Here is a 21,832-nt window from a genome sequence, read left to right on the forward strand (position 1 = left end):
CGGGGGAGAACTGAGTCCATTTGGATTGCGGACGGGAGGAGATAAAGTCGAAAATACGAGTGACGTACATGTAATGTAAGCCAAACAGTAGAAAGTATTCTTTGGGAGATCACGGGTACAAGAGAGCTGGTAACCTCTTCTAATGGAAAAAAATAAGCGAAACCCATTGTATGGTATGGGAAAGCAACTGGAAGAACAACAAGCATGTACAAGGGGCCGGAGACACGGACAGCGGGAGGGGGGAGGGAACGGGCACACGGACAGCGGGAGGGGGGTGGTAACGTGCAAACAGAAACATTCACAACACGGAGCATGTAGAGACGACAGCAACGAAACACACAAAAACGTAAAACAAACAAGGAGACAACATGAGACGTGATAGACGAGACGAGGTACACGTACAAACACGGGGCATGTGTTAGAAACAAAGAGAAACATTCACAACAAGGGGCATGTAGAGACCACAGCAAAAACACACACAAAGACGTAAACAAACAGGGAGACGACATGAGACAGTAATTATAAACAAAATGCTGCTTACCTGATCGGAAATAACAACAACTTCCTGGCAACTTAAATCTCGCCGACCACTCCAGCAAAAGGCACTTCCAAAAAGACGAAAACAACACGGTAAAAAAAATAAAAACACCCGCCCACCGCCGCAATGACGTGCTAAAAGGGGCTGGATGAGAAGAAATCGCCGGAACGCCCACGAGTCGCCTCGCAGAATGACGGACGCCTCTCTCTTCCAATGGCTAGCCTCCATTTATGGAGCTAGCCAATGGAAGAGAGAGGCGGAACTAAGGCCACATACTGTAAACAAAAGATTGCGCCTGCGCGAAACGCTGCTGCGCAGCTTTCGGCAGGCGAAACCTAAAAACACCACACTGTGGGGCATATTTACAGAGGAAGTGGCAGAGTAAGGCGTTAGCCTTACTGGGTTAACGCCTCACTCCGCCACTTCAGAAACGCAGGGCTGCACCATATTTACAAGAATATGGTGCAGGCCTGCGTTTCCTCTTGTGCTGGCGCTACTCTTAGCAGGCTAGCGCCAACGCAGTCACCCTTGAACCATAGTGCAAGGGTGTCTGCGTGCAGGGGAAGATTGTTTATGTGCAGGAAGGTCCCCCTTCCTGCACATAATCAATCTTTAAATGCCGTTTTGTAACTTTTATGTGTGCTGCATAATGCAGAGCACACACAGTGCAGGAAGGGTGACCTTATTTACAAGGCAGCGTTAAGACACTTTGGGCCCGATGTAGGTAAATCTCATTTACCGACTCTAGAATACCGAATTTTACCGATTCGGTATTCTAGATTCGGTAAATGAGATGTAGGTAAAAATTCGGTATTTTCAAGGCCCATAGGAATCAATGGCAATTACCGAATCGGTAAATACCGATTCGGTAAAATTACTGAATTTTCAAGGGGGACAGGGTGTCACTCTGACACCCTGTTGCACCCCTGATTCTGGCTTGTGTGCCATGTGACACACATACATGCCCTGTGTACACCCACAGATGTGCATGTATACAGGAATTCGTTATTTACCATTAAATAGTATTTCATGGTAAATAACGAATTACTAAGGGCCTGTGGCACTCTTTTCAGTGCCACCCACATCTAGATTTACTGATTCGGTATTTTACCGAATCGGTAAATTTACCGAATCGGTAAATTACATGCCCCCTACATTTCAAAAGCCAAATACCGGTCGGTAACGACCGGTATTTGGTGTCCTACATCGGGCCCTAGAAGTCATAAAAAGTGATGTTCTTGAGGTGATAGGGGCTTGGAAATTTGCCCGTGTAGAGCGGGCGGAGTAAGATTTCCGTCAATGGAGTCAATAGGTGCTCATCAGATGGAAGTCTTACAGCCTGCCAATCTCTGATGGACCTAGAGTTTGACAGACAAGGCACTCCTCCACATTTATGAGAGAGTACCCTGTTCGCCAAACTCTAAATCAGCCCCCAACCTACTCCAGTAAGCACAGCATCCCCGGACCTCTGAGCATGTTACTGAAGTCTTGTGTAGCACACCCATTTACCAGGACTGAATGTTTTTGAGTACTGTAGCACCTGCTAGCATGGGTCTAAACAAACTTAAAGATGACAGACAACACTTATTGGTTTTTGCAGGTATTGCTGTATGGGTCTTAAACGCATTATATGTCGATGGAGTTGGGGGAGGATGAATCAGTAGAGAGAAGCAGGACACAGAGAAAGGACAATCAAGACACAGTTTGAGCTCGAACTGTCCACCCCTCAAAGACTGTATGTGCGTGCCATACGTGTTAAAACTTGGTTGTACATCCATTTTCAGTAAAAACATGTGTAAAATCATTTGAGAAAATAAATATATTGTACTGTCTACTATGTGTCAAGTGACCAGGCAATTGTTAAACAATGCTATATTCCAAACAATTAGCATACCATTATGTAATACAGATACAAGTGTGGCGTCCTGCTATGGTAAAATATACGTAAGCGTTATTACAAGACTTTGACCCATTACCCACTTTTATTTGGTTGTAGTTATTTTTACCAAGATGGCATACACAAAAGGTAAGATTTTAGTCAACAAAGACGCTCACCGATTTACGTTATATGATGCTTATATCGCTGCAACCGAAGACAAATAGGTTCACTGAGGGGCAGATTAAGCTGTCACCCTTTTCAGTCTCCAAACTGGTACATATCAGAGCAACACTCGGGGCCTGATTCACAAAGGTAAAGATAGGCTTTTAGTCTAAGTTCACACCAAAAGTCTAACTTTACTACCTTTCGATATTCACAAAGGTAAGTTACGAGTAGTTTCTTTACGTCTGCATTTGGGCAGAATCCCCCCACTCAGGGTGGAATTTCCACACTCGGCGGAATCTCAGCACTTCGGTCAGAGATCCGCCCTGAGTGTGTACATTTCATCCGGAGTGCAGAGATTCCACTCTGAGTGTGGAGTGGAATTTCCGCACTCGGTGGACAATTCTGCCCCGAGTGTGAAATCCCCTCCCTGAATGCAGACGTTAAGATACTACTCATAACTTACGTTTGTGAATACCGAAAGTCATAAACCTTATACTTTTGGTCTAAGTTTACCTTTGTGAATAAGGCTACTTGTGTTGACAGTGTTTCAAAACTACAGAGAGAATCTTGCAAGCACCATATATTTAGTAGTTATTAATTTGAAGTTACTCAATATGAGCTAGATGTTAAGGTACTGTTCAATTTAAAAAAATCTTCAAATACTATACAAATCTTCGCTAAATCTACTAAATAAAGTATACTGCTAGAAAGAATTGGACATGCTGAACCTGGTGAAGATTGCTGGAGCATTTCAAAGACACTAAAAGTTTCCACCCGCACCTTTTCTAATGGAAATCTCTATATGATGTCCTGAATTACAGATTTCTTTTTTATTTGGTTTGTTGCGAGCCAAGACCTTTTGATTTTACTAAAATGATATACATAATATACTTATGAGAGTGTTTCAGCTAGGTCTCTTCATCCATTGATCTGTTATTGTGTCATTCCCATTTATCTTCCTCCCAATACAGCATACAACATAGTGCAGTGGGCCAGTCCACTTCAGCCTTTGGCTAACTACACTGCCAGCGACAGAATTCTGCAATTTCACAAGGAGCACATCCACACATAAAGTAGTTTGCTTATGTGTCAGGGACTAATATGCCCATGTGTGCTTTTTGAGACCCAAAAATATTGTTGCCTTTAGTCAATGCTTTTTTTTATTTTTTAGATTGATGAGGGCCTGGCAGCTTCCCAAAGAAAATAGGTTTTCAATAAATTATAGCGAAATAAAACAAGCACTGACAGAGCTGAAAAGCTGGCACCAAAATCCAAGTCAATTAGCTTTGCCAATGCTTGTTCTATTTTAGACTATATTAGTTACATCAAAATATCATTAGGGAGCTGAGAGGCACACTGACTTCTACAACTCCAACACTGATACAAAGTTTCCACTCGTAGCCCCCATAAAGCCTTAACCTTATGGTATTCAGCGATTATATGAATCAAGCTCAAGTAGTTATGATCCTATAATGCAGGCCCTTCTTTATGGGGCAAGTCTGTCTACTACATTCACATCGGAGAATTGGGTGGTCTGATAAGACCAAGAGTATTGTGGTATGTGACTAAATACCACGACGGTGGCGCCACAGGGGTTTTGAAGCTTACACTGATGGTAATTCCACTGAGCAATAGTCTTTTACTCCGTAACATCCAGGATTAGATGATCCACTTGAATGGTCACACACCTGTATCACTTGTAAATTTGTCATCATTTACTGGAGGTGGGGGAGAGCTCTCGTATATCTGGGGGGTCTGGGGTCGGCTGAGATAGCTGATCTGGTGTATTTTCCACCTCCACAGGGCTTTGTAACATGCGTAGCCCGTTCCTGCTTTGGGTTGATTCCACGCGGGCATGATGGCTGTTGCAGTACTATGCACCATGAGCATATCCTTCTGACTTTGTACACTGGGGGCAAAGAGGATAAAAACTCTCGCACACCTGGGGAACTGGGGAGGACTGAGTTGGCTTACTTGATGCAGTTCCCATTCCCATAGGGCTTTTTTGGCGTGCGATGCCCGTTTCTGCATTTTGGTGGTATCCACGTGGAGGTTTTTGGTGATATGACGCTATGCACTTATGAAGATATCTCACGCGTATTTCACAGAGGTCTCTATTTTATATCTAACGGAGACACTACGCGCGTAACGTCATGACGTCACTACGTCAGTCACGTGGTGCGCGACGAATGCAACGGGTCAGGGTTCACTCTATCTTAAAAGACCGATGGGATACTGCGTCCATTACCTTTGCGGTGTTCCGATACTCAGGCATATGGGACAGGGCTGGCCCAGAGACCGGTAAGATGCTCTGACAAAGGGTGATTTCTCTGAACCTCTTGGATACATTTAGCTGCTCCCTCGGGCGATGGTTGTATTGCGCCTGAGTCTCTGATGGGAGATTCCGGTTCCAAGGTGCAGCAGTCTCACGCATTATTCTGTTTGCAGATTGTGTTCTTAGGGAGACCCTCCTGATGGACACCTGGTCGGGCTCGTGAAATTCATGAACTCGGTGAGTTTAGACTGTCCCTGGCCCAGAGCATCATGGGAACAGGGCAGACCAAACTACCAAGCCAATTCTTCACCAGAAAGGATACAAGCTACCGGGGACCGGTTTCTGGCATTTCAGCCTCGTCGGCCCGGCTTGCTTGAATCCTGATGGAGCAGTGAGCAAGGGACTCATGTCTGAGTATACCCTGCCACACCTATAGTGGCCAAAAACGATTCAGAAAAGGGGGTGGTGATGAACAGAGTGTCTGAATTAAGCAGACCACTTTTACCCAGTCCAAAGATCAGGGCTTGATCCATCACCGTTATTTAGCTCACTGCCCCATCCCAGCTCAGAACCTGGCTATATGCAAATTAGTCTGTCCCTGGCCCAGTGCATCATGGGAACAGGGCAGACCAAACTACCAAGCCAATTCTTCACCAGAAAGGAGACAAGCTACCGGGGACCGGTTTCTGGCATTTCAGCCTCGTCGGCCCGGCTTGCTTGAATCCTGATGGAGCAGTGAGCAAGGGACTCATGTCTGAGTATACCCTGCCACACCTATAGTGGCCAAAAACGATCCAGAAAAGGGGGTGGTGATGAACAGAGTGTCTGAATTAAGCAGACCACTCTTACCCAGTCCAAAGATCAGGGCTTGATCCATCACCGTTATTTAGCTCACTGCCCCATCCCAGCTCAGAACCTGGCTATATGCAAATTAGTCTGTCCCTGGCCCAGTGCATCATGGGAACAGGGCAGACCAAACTACCAAGCCTATTTTTATTAAAGCAGCAGAAATCGTTACCATTGGTGAGCGTAAGATTGTTGTTACATAATCCGGAGTGGGTGAAGTCTAAATCTTGGACATGAGCATAGCAGATACATTGTTACTGCCACAGTTGCACAAGCTAATTTTTAACACTTCATGAGTAATACTGTCAATAGAGATGTTATAATTAATCAAGGGCTGGGAGATTGAGTGATTGAACTGATGTTGGTTTCCATCAAACTCTATTTGCTCCTTCTCAGTAAAAGTTTTCCCGCACTATTGGGATCAGCCTCCACTTTTGAATCAGAAAGACTTGGAAGAGTACGGATACGACTGACCTACTCTACTCCGAGGGGCCTTTAACCGGATTACGGAAAGGCCAACAGTGGTACTGATTGCGACAGTCCTGACGAAGACCGTGTGACCTTTTTAGGCGCATTTCCAGCGGTCGAAACATGTTGACCTCAGCAGTGGTAGGAGGGAAGTCTTGAGGAACCTCATTTTCTCAATAAGACATTTCCCATCCTTTTCTTACTTTTAATCCTGGTATGGGTACCTAATTGTGTCTAATAAAGTAATTCTTTCTATTGGCACCCTTAACCAGTTTTAATCACTTTCCTATACTGCACCTTTTTGTCGCACTATCAGTTCCAGTCACTGGGTGTTTTGCACATGCTTTTCACCTCATTTTGTGTTACTCGTTGTATGTGTTGATATTATGTGGTTGTATGTTTTGTAGTGTGGAATTTATTATTTTTTGCCCCTCCCTAATGCTCCACCCTGGATGTGGCTACACCAGGGCGTTTGTAGCAGGCCCTATGATGAAGCATGTCACATACTTCGGTATGTGAGTGAGGGCAGTTTTTCAAAACTGAGAAATTTGTCTTGGCTATGTCTATCATGTACTCTATTGACCCCTTTAGTGTGAACATTTGATCCGGTATGGGGGCCTGGGGTTTTGGAGTTTAAACAGGAATGGCCCTCTCCCCTTCCTTGTGTTAAATAGCTGAGAGGCATGACAATCCCATATGGCTTTTTTGGCCAGGCAGGAAGGAATCCAGAACATATAGTCCCTCATTTTAAAGGCTGGGGGAATCCAAGTTTAGGAGTGTGTGGCCCGGATGTAGATTCTCAAATATGTAAAAATGACCACCTCACAGCGTTTTCCCCGGCAAAAAGTTTAATAGGTAAATCCTGACAAAATGTGTATGGGGGAAAAAAACTCAACATTTTGAGAACTGGCACTAAGAATTTACATAAATATGCAGCATTGCAGTGTTATCCTTCACGCTGAGGCACTAAACTTGGAATGATACAGCAGTACTGCACCAATAAATAAAGGGTGAGAAGGCCAGGTTTGTTTAATAAGACATGAAGAAGGGCAGGTAATGTCTTTGATCAGAGAAGACCGTAACATTTTTTTTGTGTGAAAGGTAATAAATATGAACCTAATAATACGAATATTGTTCTCGCTCCTGAATTATATTGATTCACCAAAATGCCAGTGGTAGCAGAAATTGCATCACTTGACCTTTAATATCACAGTGGTGACCCCTTATCTCACCCTTAGCCCTGCAAGGGCCATTTATTTGCTGCTGAGGGGTTTAATGACTGTAAATATTGGAAATTTAAGTACAGAAAGTGAACACGGCTCATAGGGCTCTGTTTTCTCTCTGCTCATAGTAATGACTGACTTTATGATTATAATTTCAGAAGGAGGAGGGACAGGGCCAGGGACACCTAAGGGCAAGCCAGGAAGCATCAAGACTTTGAAAACCAAATTCATGATCCTGGAACTAGGGATCCGTCTTTGGAAAATTGTTTCTATTAGTGATGTATTAATTGAAAGATGTTTGTCATTAGAACTATCTGTGGCTCTGTTTTGATTCAAGAACGGCTTGAGGGTGTCACAAAGGTATGTCTCTAAAAGAGGACAGCTGGTGCCCAATAACTCAGAACAAATCGATGCTTTTATTAGTTGAATATCTCTTGCCGACATGTGTTTCATTCGCTTTTTCAGGTGAAATTTTGTTTGAAATAGAGGACATTCATTTGCTTTAGGCACACTTGTAAGAATAATATATTGGTGTGCACGGTGTTAGTGAGCACTACGGCCCTGATTTTGAGTGTAGGAGGTTTAGGTCCCATTTTTTGCACCCAACAAAATCCAACGGAGTGGGGTTCAAAATGTATCAGGTGCAATAAATAGCACCAATTCTGACATTTTGGGCAATAACATGGGTTTGGTGCTTAAGACACCAAAACCCAGTTGTACGGTAAATACTGTATTAATAATAATATTATTAATAATAATAATAATAATAATAATAATCTTTATTGCGTGATTAATACAAATCTTTGCAATTACTCAAAGAAAAAGAGAGTGATGCATTGTCAAAGAGTTTTACGAAGCAGATAAAAGCAATAGAGAAATTAAAAACAAATCATGCAGACTGGTACAGTACTGCGCATTTGTATAAAAAACCTTACACAGTTTGCTGTGTCTTTAGTTATCAAAAAAAAATAAAAGAAGTGTCTTAAAGTACCAGAGCGGATCTCGATAGATCTAGTACAGTGCTGTGTATTTATATGAGAAGTCTTTCACTGTTTACTGTGTCTTTTGGTTATCAAAAAAGAATTGTCTTAAGGTACCAAAGCAGGACTCAATAAATTCAGTTCAGACACTAGCCACTGGGTTTAGGGTCGTGTTAACTATTTTCATAAAGCGCACTAGGCTACAGGCTAGTTGAAATACTGTATTGGTTTCCCCAGTTAAATTCCGGCTTTTTTGACCTGCCAACTTTTATCGAAGTGAGAGGTATTTAACACATTTGTTAATTACTGGTTGCAATACATACAAAACATCTCAGAATCACGAACAGGGGAGGAGAAATGATAGATGTAGCTAAAGCAGGCTTGCAGCTTCGGGGGTGTTTGAGTTATGACACCCCCCAAATAAATGCGTTGCTTACTTGGCAGTTGGGTTTGGGGACCCTGAGTCGGGTTTGCTATTTTTGTGTTGATTTTTCTCGTTGTGAGAATGAAAGACAAAACAGTGAGCTTTTATGCAAATGAGGGAGCGAGAGACAGATGTAAACATCTGGAGGCTAAATTTCAAAATGTGAAACCAGATAACCTGGAATCCATACTGACTTCCCTGCTTCTTTAATTTATGGGATCCTAGGCAGAAAAATTCAGAGAGCTTCCCTTTTCTTTATTGGCATATAATGAGCCCACTTTTAAATGCTTCACTTCAGAATGTGCACTGTACAAGAACCTTTTATGTTTGATTTAATAGTCTGTAATGTTGCTCCATTTATAATCATGATCTAGGCCACGTTTAGCATTTACATGACTACTGACGTGCCTCTTAGTTCGCTAATGACAGTGTAGTTGAGAGGAGAGCCATGAATGTTTCTAAAAACTTTTAATAAACGTCTTATATGCAGTGATACAATCTGATGTACTAAGGTGAAACGCTTCTGCATGTTAAATAAATACACTTTTTAAAAAAAAACTTGAAGGGATTGTATCATATTTTTACTTGACATTTTGTATACAATATGCATAACAAATGTTGGCTCAGCTTGTACACAGACTCATGGAGCCAAGCCAGACCAATTGGTTTGCTCTGGCTAAGCCCATCCGATGAATTTGGCTGTACGCCCGCCTCTATTTGTGAATCCGGTTTAGTGCTTGGGGCTGTTGGTCTCTTGATAAAATGATTTCTAAGAGAAAAGACCTAGAAACATGGAGGCCTGCCACATGCACCTATTTGACAACCCTACCATCAAGGCTTCTTGTAGCAGAGACGAAGAAGAGTGTGTGCAGTGAGAATACATTTAAAATAAGTGATCCCAGGGCAGGGACCCCAGACTGTTGTGTTGTAGAAGACCATAGATATGATCTCCCAGGGAGAACTGGCCCAGGTGGGATGGGCAGGGGCGTAGCTTCAGCAGGGATTTTCGGGGTATGACATTCTTCAAATGCATTCTTGTTTTGGTAGTAGGGTCTGGGGGCCCTGAGTTGAGACTGCTATGTCCGTGTAGGTTTTTCTCATGGTTCTCATTTAACTAAGAGGTTTTAACTTGTACATTTTTTTATCGGGATCTTAAATGCATATGTGACTGGTTGACCAAAATAGTAAACCTGCACCTATAGAAGCACTCCTTGAATTGGTGCAAATTGAATACTTTTTGGAATTCAGAAACATTGGCAGTTGTAGGCTTGGAAAGCTGTACCAGTCTCAGCTTTTTAGGCGTACTACTGTCAACCAATCACCCAAAAGGTGTTGGGATGAATGCTTACAAATAGTATGACCAGTGGCAATCTGTCAGAGTAGCATTCCAATTGTCAATAGGTGCAATAGCTTGCTTAATCTCCACTACGGCCCCTCGCGGCGGGATGCCTGGCTTTCACCTTGTGAATACCCTGCCGGGGTATCTCACAGGGGAATACCAGGACGGGTTCCCTAAGCAAGCGCCTTGAGACCCCTGGGTGATTCGTGCGCTATATAAATCAAAATACATACATACAAATACATACATTCCAACCCATCGTTTTCAGCCCCTCTAGACAGAGGCCTGCCTAGTGCAAATCAGTACTGCCCCTGTTCCTCATGGAAACAGTGGAAACAGGCCAACCCGAATCTTGGTCATCTCATCCGTCCACCCTGCAGCCCACTGTTTCTTTTTATTTGGGAAATTTGAGATTCACACCCCCGAATCTCTCAGACTAAGGGGCCCATTACGATGAACAGGACCGACTGCTAGAGGTGCAGCGGTCCCGCTGTGCCCACCCTGGCGGTCGCAACGCGCACATTTAACATTGTTGCGGGTGATGCTGTAAGCAGCACCTGCCACAAGTTCAAATGCGCATGCTGTGCATTGGCATGCACAACGTGACAGGCACCGCGCGGTCCCTGCCACCTTGTGCATGCCAATGTAGGGGGGTACCATAGGTACCCCTCAAGTGCAGCCCCCCGCCCCCCCCCCCCCAGGGGCCCACAACGGGCCCCCAAGGCAATTCCCGCATGCCTTTGCATGGTGGCAGCGCCGCCATGGAAAGGCCTTCTCCGCCAGGCATCCTGATATGGATGGCGGTGTCTTCCAGACACCGCCACCATAAAAGGCCCGAGTTCCGCCCGGCAGGCAATTGGAACAATTGACTGCCAGCACAAATGCGCCGTCCGGTCTTTCCGTCCGCCGCTGTAACCCCCGCTATTGTAACATGGCGGGGGTATATGGAGGGCGGCGGGGAATGATGTCGGGCAGATCGCCACCGCCAGTCGGGCGGTGGCGATCCGCCCGACATCATAATGGACCCCTAAGCTATGACCCTGTGCCAAAGTAACCATCTGTATTGAGAGATATTGAATTAATGAAGGTGCAGATTTGTTTTGAATTATTACGACACCAGATTTTTTCTTTAAGAGACACACACTGATTAAAAACTTTACAACTGGATCACTTGAACATCAAGTAGGACGTGCCCGATCATTGAGTGTTACCGTCAGCTGCCTCCTCTCTAGACAGCTCCACTCTGAGCAGATAAGATGCCGCCGTGTGACCTCCTTACCATTGGCCATCCTCTGAAGGTCCTTGAAGATGCGTAGGTGATGCGCCAGATCCGTTGCTAGAATGATCTCCCGCATCAGATCGAGCATTCTTTGGTAATCCTGGGGGAGGAAGTAGACACAGGGAAATATTTACACTCACAACATTTATTCGAAAACCTAAATGTTGCATTCACAAACTCTGGATTCATAGGTCAAAGAACAAGGTAATAGTTTACTACATTTGTAAGGGAGAAATGGTAATAATAGGCCTAGCAGCACAAGTGAATTTCTCAACAATGAGAATAAACATGTGTATAAAATGGGAAACATCCTTTACAACGGAACCGTTACAACACGGTACCGTTACAACGCAGGATTTACAACGAAAGTCGTTACAACGACTTTCGCTGGAGGGCGCTCTAGGATAGGGGATAGTTTAATTTACTATCCAAAACCTTCCCTACTATCCAGGGGACTGGAGTTGGAATAGTAAATTAAACTATTCACTATCCAGCACCCCACAACGTAAGTCGTTGTAACGACTTGCGTTGTTAAACCTGCGTCGTAAAGGTACGCGTTGTAACGGTACGCGTCGTACCGTCATACATCCGTATAAAATATGTCCAAGAAATGCTCATACCTTACAAAGCACCTTGTTAGATTCAGAAAGGCTTCGTGAAGTGTTCATGAAGAAAGCATATGTCCCTGTTCTGTGTACTAAATATATGTTTTTGACGCCACTATTAAGAAATTACCTCTCTTTTGAAATGCATGTATGTTTGTGTGTAAGTATTTGTTATTTTGTGTGACCCTAGCTGAAAGGTATGAAGTGCTGTACATGGTCAATGGCAAAGATACAGGCAACAAGTGACTGGAGGGGTAACTGGGTTTTGATAGTGCAAGATGACTGTTGCTTCATCTTGATGTGGTGTACTTTGAAGGGAGGTGTCTTCGGATCTTTCCTATATCGAAGCAGGGTTGGGCCAGTCCTGGTAGATACGGGGATGTTGTTCCTGGGTGCACAGAGAAGAAGGCCTATTACCTTGCTTTTTCCGTTCTGAACCTCTTCAACTCCAGTGTGGTGTTGCCCTTGACAAAACCCAAGGTAGTGAACTTTTCAGCCAACTGGTCGGGCTAGGGAGATTTGGTGAGGGGGTTGTTAAGATTTATGTAGGGAATCAAGTTTTCTAATGGCCTTGACCTATTTTAAATTCTGCATTTATGTAGTAAAAGGTAATAGCCACTTGAAGAGCATCAAGGGAAGGGAATCACACATAGAAGGAAAACAAGAGGCACCCCCAGGATAAAAGGTGGCGCTTCAGGGGGGACAATCCCCAGACAACCTTTTAAATGCCTGGGAGGAGAGAAGGGTAGTGGAGAACCTTGCTAGCAGCAGATTGGTGGTAACTCCTGCTTTTTGTCTCTCACCCAGATGAAAAACAGGTCCTAGTAGGGGAAAGGTTTAGAAGAGGGGGAGAGAGACCCTGTTAGAGAGACAGACAGACAGACGAAGGCTAACCCTGGAAGGATAGAGTAATATCCTTTGGAATGGAAGAACCAGGAAAAACATCGGAGGACAAGTAGACTGTATCCCCACCCTTAAGAGGACTCTGAAGAGGGAAGTGTCACTTTTTACTATCCATAATAAACCATAGCATACTACTAAAGTGCTGTCACTTATCCACAGCTCTAACATGACTCAGGTTTACCAGTGGGTGTAGATATTGCTGACTGCTTGGTAGATGGTAGAAGTTCCATTAGTGAGACGAATGTCCATCTGAGGGTCGGTGATACAGAAGTTAAATCTTCCACACAAATCTTAGGAACTGCTATAACTTTTTTAAATTATAAGGAAAGTGCATGTGCAATGAATTTGACCGGATTGAGTTAGCTTAGAGACCCCTGGCATGTGCCTTGCACACGTGATATAGCAGCCAAGAAATATATTTCGACTCACCTTCCTCGAGAACTGATCAAAGATGTTGCAGCCTTGGGAGTTCAAGATGGCGATGGCCTGTGCAAAGTGGTGTCTCTGTCAAGAAACCACAAACAGTCAACCAAGGAGGAGGTTTACATGTTAATAAGAAGCTGCATTGCAGAACATCACAGATTTTACAAATACGAGTGTTACGTGTCACCCGTCACCTCCCAAATCCCCCATTTTGATAGTATAGTGTTTTCATCATTAATCTATGAGGGCTAGAACTATTCAGATTTCAAACTAACCACAGACTATGCAAATGATTCTCTTTCAGACTTATTGCTCTACATTTATTTGATGTGGATTTCCTAAATATTTGCATAAATCTGAACCTTTTATACACAGTTCACAATGAAAATCTAACTTTGTTTGCAGTACAATTTAGTTGACACTTTTCCAGTACCATCATATCACTTGCTGCTTACTGGTTACTCACTCAGTTAATATCCACTAAAAAGTGCATGAGTATCTGTGAGCTCCCAAAGCAGTGCACGAAACCCACAGGTGAAAAAGTGGATATTTTCTTCATCCTGGCATCTCTTCCACATTATTCCAAGACGTAGGCCAAGGAGGAGTCTCCTGGCTTACATTGAAAGAAGCAACAACAGTTTACTGGGGTGACCTGATATTCCTCATAATCTGGTTTTATGATCTAGTAGATACAGCAATGATTGGTCCCCATCTAACATTGGTTGAAGGCAACTATATGCGCTGTTAACTCCACCTTCTGTGTGGTAGAAGTGCTAAACCGGCCCCAAAGGTGGATGGAAAATCCAGCATCAAAGCTGTAAACCAGGCCCCTAGTCTGTCATGGATGCTTATCCATTCACTCACAATCATCTGCATTGCCATCTTGACTTTTCTATTTTAGTACAATGTGAAGAGGTGGCGATGTGAGCGGTGGGATGGATTAGAAGCGAAGAGCCACTGGGAAGCCATAAAGCAGTAACATCTGCCTCCAATTGCCTTATTCTCCATCATAGACCTAAAGCACCATCCTCGAATAGCTAAACCCAGTTTCAACAATGCAGTATATGCATTTAGGAATGGACTCCATCTTGCAAGCCATCTGCAGTACCTTTGAACAAGGCTCACGTAAGAGGTCAGCGGCACCTTCGTAAAGCATTGTGCAAATTACAACTCGAATAGGAATCAAGATGTAGTCCTTTTGAAACATTCCATTGAGTTTTACATTATTTACGTCCAGAAAGAAAACCCTGTAGAATCAGCATGTAATAGCCGTACTTCTATTAGCAAATAAGAATTTAAACTTTCAAAAAATCACTCAGTGACCGCGTGAATGAGTAACAGGGCACACATTGCGAAAACAATCATTTCTTCAACGCAGATTCCATTACACCCTGACTTTCATTTTGGTAGTGATAGGGACCCATAAGTCACTTACAAGGACTTGACATCATGGCTAGTCTCTGGATTGGAACCTGGGCAAAAAAGGATGGAATGGAATGCAGCCCTAGTAATAACCATTGACTCAGAATAATTCTAGCATTCCACCCGTCACGTCTTTGTTTTTCTAAGTGAGACGCCCTAAGAGATACTAGTATGCCCATCCTTGGGCCCCATTTTCACTGTGCCTAGGACACATGCCTCTATGAGGAGGTCCAATAAGGCTGAAACAGGTCTGGGTTGCAGATGGAACCTGACCTGGCAATTTGGTCTGGACTGTTCCTATTTGTGCAGGATTAGGATTAGGTCTGATTTACATATGGCTGGCCTCTGTCTAGGGACTTAGTGGGCCAATAATTCAAGCATTCTACTCATCACCTTTTTGCTCTCATAGGTCCCACAAAGGGTGGTTTTGCTGAGGTATGTCTAAGCAGTTCAGGTGCTGGTGCCATTCAGATCTCAGAATGTGTGAGGTGTAGTTTAGCATGGATTGTGGCAGCTCAAAGTTCTAGACACTGAAGTCTGAAAGTTATTTAGGAAAAACAAAACAGCATCATTGATGACATGCATCAATGACCATATCAAAATACTTTTACACCTAAAGTTGGGGGTTAAGCAAAGTCACATTACTTGCTGAGCACCTGAAAGAGCTTTGCACAAGAGGCCTTTCAGAAATGACAATATATAATGTGTATGGGAGGGTTTGAGAATGGCTCCTCCTTGGGCCTCTCAGCTTTCTGAGATGCCAAAGGAGGGCAGCAAGCGTGTCTGTGTAACCTTTACACACTAGAAGTAACAAAGGAGCTATTTTCCTATTTTGACAGAAAGAGTCAGATGCAACAGATTCAGGGGACTAGTTCCCTTCCCTCAAGCTTCTTGCAATACAGGAGGTCTTCTTCGTAGAGCTGCTTAACCACTTCGCTGCGGCACAAATTCCGCCGCTGTGCTGGGACATTCCAATCACGGGCATGGCTCGGGCGGCCCCCGGTCGTCGTGCGCACACGCCCACCGTGAATCATGAGAGCCGGGGTCCATCATGAGCACAGAAGAGGTTAATGTGCCTCAAACATATTCATGGACTCTCCATTGAGGGATATTGGGAGCCAGGTTGTGGTTTTAACCCCTAAATAAAATCCTTATATAGGGCCTCTCTAAAACAGCATAATAACATGAGGTGTGGGCTTCCTCCAAATGCTGCCTATCACATGCATGTTGAATTCACAATCACACGGTGCCCTCAGGGCTACATGTGATGCACAATAATGCCTCTTCGCTGTGTGTTTCGGGCATGGCCCATATGCGGTGCATTCAAAGACTAACTTGGACAGAAGTTGGCGTGGCTAATTTTAATTTTTGCATTAGGGTCATTTTACCGCTTAGCTACTAACAGCTTTATCCGTCTGTCCAACATTTAATGACTAATTCCTATATTTATACAGACAGAGGGTTTCATAGGAATATTTCCCTCTTACCACATGGTATTGGTGGTTTGGTGTATCATTTCACCTCCAAAGGAGAGCTCCCATTGCAGTGCACGAGGGACTATTTTACTTCTCAAGAGTACAAAGAGTTTTCACATGCTCTGCAACATTCAAGCCTTCATTTCACCCACAGATTCTAAAATACAATTCATTTTCTTTTTTCATTGCAGCAAATGAATCAAAGTCATTTTATAATGTAATGGACAGACGTGAGGGCGAGTTTGACCCTAACACAGCCTCGTAATTGGATTTTATTCCTCCTTCGGTAAGAATTGAGCCATTCTGAAGTCTTGTGAGATATCATGCTTTTTTCTCTTTAAGCTCCTTTTGACTTTTCTTCACTGCCGCTAGACGAGTAAATGTTTCTTTTATCTTCCAGCAGATTAAATAAATCTAACAGCATGTTATCAGCTCCACCACTCTGTATTAGGGATTTTGTAAGTTCTTCTCATTACTATATATGATTGAGTTATACATGTATTTCGCAATTCCATAATGCAACAAAAAACATACACTACATTAGGCCACTAAAGAAAATTGTGTCACCTGTGTTTGCTACATTGTGTGTCTGCAGGCCAGTGTTCCTAGCACAAACTTTAGCACAGCCAGTCTCACTGAACAGGTGTTTTGTTAGTCATGAAATGTAAAATTAGGGCCACAGGTAGAAGCAGGTGTGTTGACGGTAGATTTCCAATGTTGGATAATATTTATATGTGAGAAGACATGAGTCCTTACCTCCATCACAGATCCCTCAGAGCTGTACAATGCTGCCAGTACTGATTTCTGAAAGATATAAACAACTTTTTGTAAAGGTTGTTGAAAAAAGATGATTCTGATGTCAACAAATCTTGTTAATATGAGCCCCATAGCCCAGTGTCAAAAGGAGAGGGTATAGGAAGCATGTATTCAACAACAGATCATGCAAGCTTGAACACTACTTCAGTGTGCCCCTTTCCATGCATGGCTGTACCTCATTGTTTTTTTTTTTGTTTTTTTTTCTTTATTAATTTTTTTATTTTATTTCTTTTTTTTTTTTTTTTTTGTGGTTAAAAACTTTTATTGAGCAATCACATAAAATTACATAGATGGGCCCACAACCACACGGGCTGGCCGCTAAGTCGCATACCACGACACATGAAATAAGCAATCATTTCCTAGGTCAGGCCAAATCGTAGAACGAAATTGCTCAAGACATAGAACAGGATACAACAATTTTCTATATAAAACATGAAAATAAACAACACAAACATAAGGCGAGTGCAATAATCAAGTCAGCCCAAATAGCAGAGGGGGAGGTCACGAAAAAGGAGAACAGAAATACATCAATGAGAGTCGGGAAGGCCGTGAGGGGGGGGGGAGCTGGGAGGACAGGAAAATCCTAGAACAGAGCGAAAAATTTCGGGAACGTCAGCCTAAGGAGACAGGGTAACATCGGAGGTGGCAACCAAGGGAGGGGTACAAATTTCTCCACGGTATGCATTCCATTGACCCCAAATTTTCGCCCACGCCCCGGCCTGCCCCTAGCCACGTAGACTGTCTTCTCACGGAACATGGACCAGTCCATGTTGTCCTCCCACACTGAAACATCAGGAGGTCGGGACGCGCCCCAGAGTTGCGCTATGTCACGCTTCGCGACCATGTAACCCAGGGTCGCCCATCTAGTCTGGGCCACAGAGTAATCGGAAGGTTCCCACACATTCAGCAGACATCGACGGGCCTCAGGCCGCAGGTCAACACCAGTCACCACAGTCATCAACGCAAGCACATCCACCCAATAAGCTGCCACCACAGGACACTCCCAAAGTATGTGCATAAAGGTAGCGCTCATCCCACAGCCACGCTTACACAAACCATCCGGGGAAAAACCCATCACGACCAGACGCGGACCAGTCACATACACCCGGTGGAGGATCTTAAGTTGCACCAAACGAAGACGGGCGGGAATGGCGACCTCCTTCGGGGAGGAGAGTGCCGACTGCCAGTCCTCGTCATCTAGTTCCAATCCATCACCTACCCACATCTCTCGGAGTCGGACCAACAAATCAGCGCGATTATGAATCAGCTTCTTGTAGATGAGAGAGATGGTGCTGTCGGGCAAGTGTCCATCTAGTATACGGTCTTCAAGGGGGGAAGACTCGGGCAGGGCCACATCAGGAGTCAGAACCGAGGCCAAGGCATGTCGGACCTGCAGATATCGGAAAAACTCTCTATCACTCAAGTCGTATTCTGTCTTAAGGGCCTGGAATGATTTCACGCGACCATTCACACAAACGTCACCCACTTTACAAATCCCAATCACATCCCAGCGGTCAAAGCCCTTAGAAGACCAGAGACATCCCAAACGTTCAGAAGCATAAAGCGGAGTCGCCAGCGTCAGCCGATTCTCCCATCCCAAACTCACATTTGCTGCGCGCCACACGTTGACCGCTGCCCTGGTCGGGCCCACAAGATGGCGCCCGGCCGACCTGGAGTATAGCGCTCTATTAAAGTCCCCTCCCGGCAACTGGAGCTTATCCATCTCAAACGCCGGATCGCGACCCGGCGAGTACATTGCTTGGTTAATGGCCGATAGCTGGGCTGCCCAGTAGTACCTCTTGATGTCGGGGAGTGCCATGCCCCCGTCGTACCAAGGGATAGTAAGTTTCGCAAGGGCTATACGTGGACGCCCATCCCAAATCAATTGTCTTTGCAGACTCTCGATTTCTCTGAAATAAGTAGCAGGAACATCGTCGAAAGAGTTCTGAAGGGCGTAGAGGAACCGCGGCAAAGACATCATTTTAAAGAGAGCAGCCCTACCCAGAGGAGACAGGGGCAGCTTACGCCAACGGGCCACATCCAGTCGCAATCTAAGAAGCGGGGGGAGGAGATTACGCTCAAACCGGAGGGAGGAATCCCGGGTAATAAAAATCCCTAAATACTTGAAGCCAGACTGGACCACCTGGATAGGGAATCTGGCCGGCAAAGAGGGCAAAACACCCGAGAGAACATACACACAGGACTTAGCCCAATTAATAACAAGGCCCGAGTTAGCACCGAACGAAGTAAGGACATCAAATAAGACGTTCAAAGATTTACGCGGGGATGTCAGATAAAGAAGAATGTCGTCCGCGTAGAGAGAAACGCGGTCTTCAAAGTCCGGTGACCAGCGGATCCCTTTGAGGGAGGGTTCCCATCGAAGCCACGCAGCTAACGGTTCCAAGGCCAGCGCGAAAAGCAATGGAGACAGGGGGCAACCCTGACGGGTCCCTCTACCAAGGCTAAAGGGGACAGAAACTCTACCGTTCACCACCACTTGCGCTAAGGGTTCCACATACAACAACTTCACCCAGCCAATAAATTCAGGTCCAAAACCAAATTTTTCGAGAGCTGCCCAAAGATAGGGCCACTCAACCGTGTCAAAAGCCATCGAGGCGTCTAACGAGGCCAAAATGGCCGGCTCCGTCAGAAGCCCTGCCCTCGCAACAGCGCCGTGAAGACGACGTAGGTTAAGAGCCGTGTTGCGATGTGAGATGAATCCGGACTGATCCGGATGAACCAAGTCGCTAATGACAGTCAGCAGGCGGGTTGCCAGGAGCTTAGCCAGGACCTTAGGCTCAACATTTAACAGGGAAATGGGCCTATAAGACGAACAAAGGTCCCGCGGTTTCCCGTCCTTGGGAATTACGACTATCGTAGCAAGACGCTGGTCATACGGGAGAATACCCCGTTCCCGGGACTCCAAAAACATGGCACGGAGATAGGGCGCTACCTTGTCAGGGCGTAGCTTGTACAGCTCAATTGGCAACCCATTCGGGCCCAAGGCCTTGCCCGAACGGAGCGAACGAATGGCAGTCGCTATTTCATCCGTAGTAAAAGGGGACTCCAACGAGACACGGTCCAGATCGGAAACACTGGGCAAAGCTATATCTCGCAACAAAAGGCGAGAGTTAGCCACATCTCGTTCAGACACAGGGGTATACACCACACGAAAATACTCAGCAAAACATTCAACTATTCCAACCGGGTCTGTCACTCCGACACCAGTCGACGACTGAATCACAGGCACAACACGATGCGCTCTCTCTTTCTTATCCAACCATGCCAACAATTTACCCGCTTTGTCCCCCACATCATACAAACGACCCTGCTGTTCCCGGAACATCAGTCTAGCCGCATCTGTGACCAAGGATTTATAAGCAAATTGTTTCAGACCCAGGGCGTGGAGTTTATCAGAGGTGATCTCAGACTCTAAGTCGGCCTCCCTCTCAGCAATCTCTAGCTCAAGGTCCACCACCTCCCGATTCCTAGCCTTCTTGGATTCAGCAATTAGAGAAAGGGCCTGCCCACGAATCACTGTTTTAAAGGCCTCCCACAGGGATACCGCCGAGGAAACCGACCCCTCGTTGTCCAAAAAGTAAGCATCTAAAGACTTAGTCAAAAGGTTTCGGGTCTCAGGGGAGGCAATATACCAGGGGTTAATTGGAGCCACTCGGCCCACCGCCTCCACCCCTAACTCAAAACAAAGCCAGAGCGGAGAATGATCGGAGATGCCCCGGGGGAGGTGTCTGATCTCACGTACCGCCGGCGTCTGCGCCGCGGGCATCAGGAAATAATCCAGTCTAGACAGACTCCCGTGGGCCCCCGAATGGAAAGTGTATTGAAGCTGGGTAGGGTGCAGGAGCCTCCAGCAATCCACCAAACCAAACGTATCCAAAAACCCACCTAACCACTGTTGGGCTAAAGGAGTATCCCTAGGGGGGTAGCGATCTTGTAGACCGGAGATCACAGAATTAAAATCTCCTGCAAGAAAAAGAGTACTATCAGGAAGGTCCAACAACACACGGCCCAAATCGGCAAAGGTAGAAGTCTGTAGGCCGGGGGGCACATAAACAGTAAACAAGGAAAGGGTACGACCTTCATAGCGACCCACGAGGACAGCATAACGCCCCCGATCATCAAGGATCACATCATCAATAGCTAGGGGGAGGGAAGCCCGAACAAGGATACCCACCCCCCTGGAACCCGTGGTAAACCCCGAATGAGCAGCAAGTCGATACCCCCACCTATTCATCGCACGACAAGTATTGCCCACCAAATGAGTTTCCTGCAAGAAAACAATATCGGGAGATAAACGGCGTAGACATTTTAACACCACACTCCGCTTAATGCGATCTCCCAGACCATTAACATTCCACGAAACAAGCCTCAACCCGCTACCCCCCATCCCACACAGCAACCCCGAAACCCCCCCGCAATGAGCATGACATAAAAAGGAGCAGAAGCCAGATTGATTCGCCTTGAAAACATAACACAAAAACATCGAACATCCCAACCACCCACCCCCCAACAATCAAGAAAACACCCCCCACCCTGCACCCCTGCAAAATGCTAAGTAGCCACCCCAACATGCAGTGTGCCTGTCGCCCAAGAACCCCCATTCTACAAAAAGAACCCCGGAGGAGGAAAGGCTCCGGCCCACCCGCCACCCCGAGTAAGACAGATAATGAGGAGAATACACAAACAGCAGAGGCACTGAGGCATTAAATCCCTGAAGAGTTTACTCTATTCGAGGGCCCAGGCGTAGGCGA

The 21,832-nt window shown here is 45.3% G+C and overlaps 1 protein-coding gene across 1 annotated transcript in view; it reads right to left on the reverse strand.

Moving 5' to 3' along the window:
* Positions 1-21,832, reverse strand: part of PDE2A (phosphodiesterase 2A) — a 1,220,867-nt gene that overhangs the window by 29,008 nt on the left and 1,170,027 nt on the right. Inside the window, exons 24-26 of the mRNA XM_078658599.1 lie at positions 17,001-17,048; positions 13,354-13,428; positions 11,417-11,516 (exon numbers count right to left, since the gene is read on the reverse strand). Coding sequence (XP_078514725.1) covers positions 11,417-11,516; positions 13,354-13,428; positions 17,001-17,048 — 223 coding nt within the window. The remainder of the gene's footprint in view (positions 1-11,416; positions 11,517-13,353; positions 13,429-17,000; positions 17,049-21,832) is intronic.

Source organism: Lissotriton helveticus, chromosome 8, assembly GCF_964261635.1.
Source record: "Lissotriton helveticus chromosome 8, aLisHel1.1, whole genome shotgun sequence".
Taxonomy (NCBI): Eukaryota; Metazoa; Chordata; class Amphibia; order Caudata; family Salamandridae; genus Lissotriton; species Lissotriton helveticus.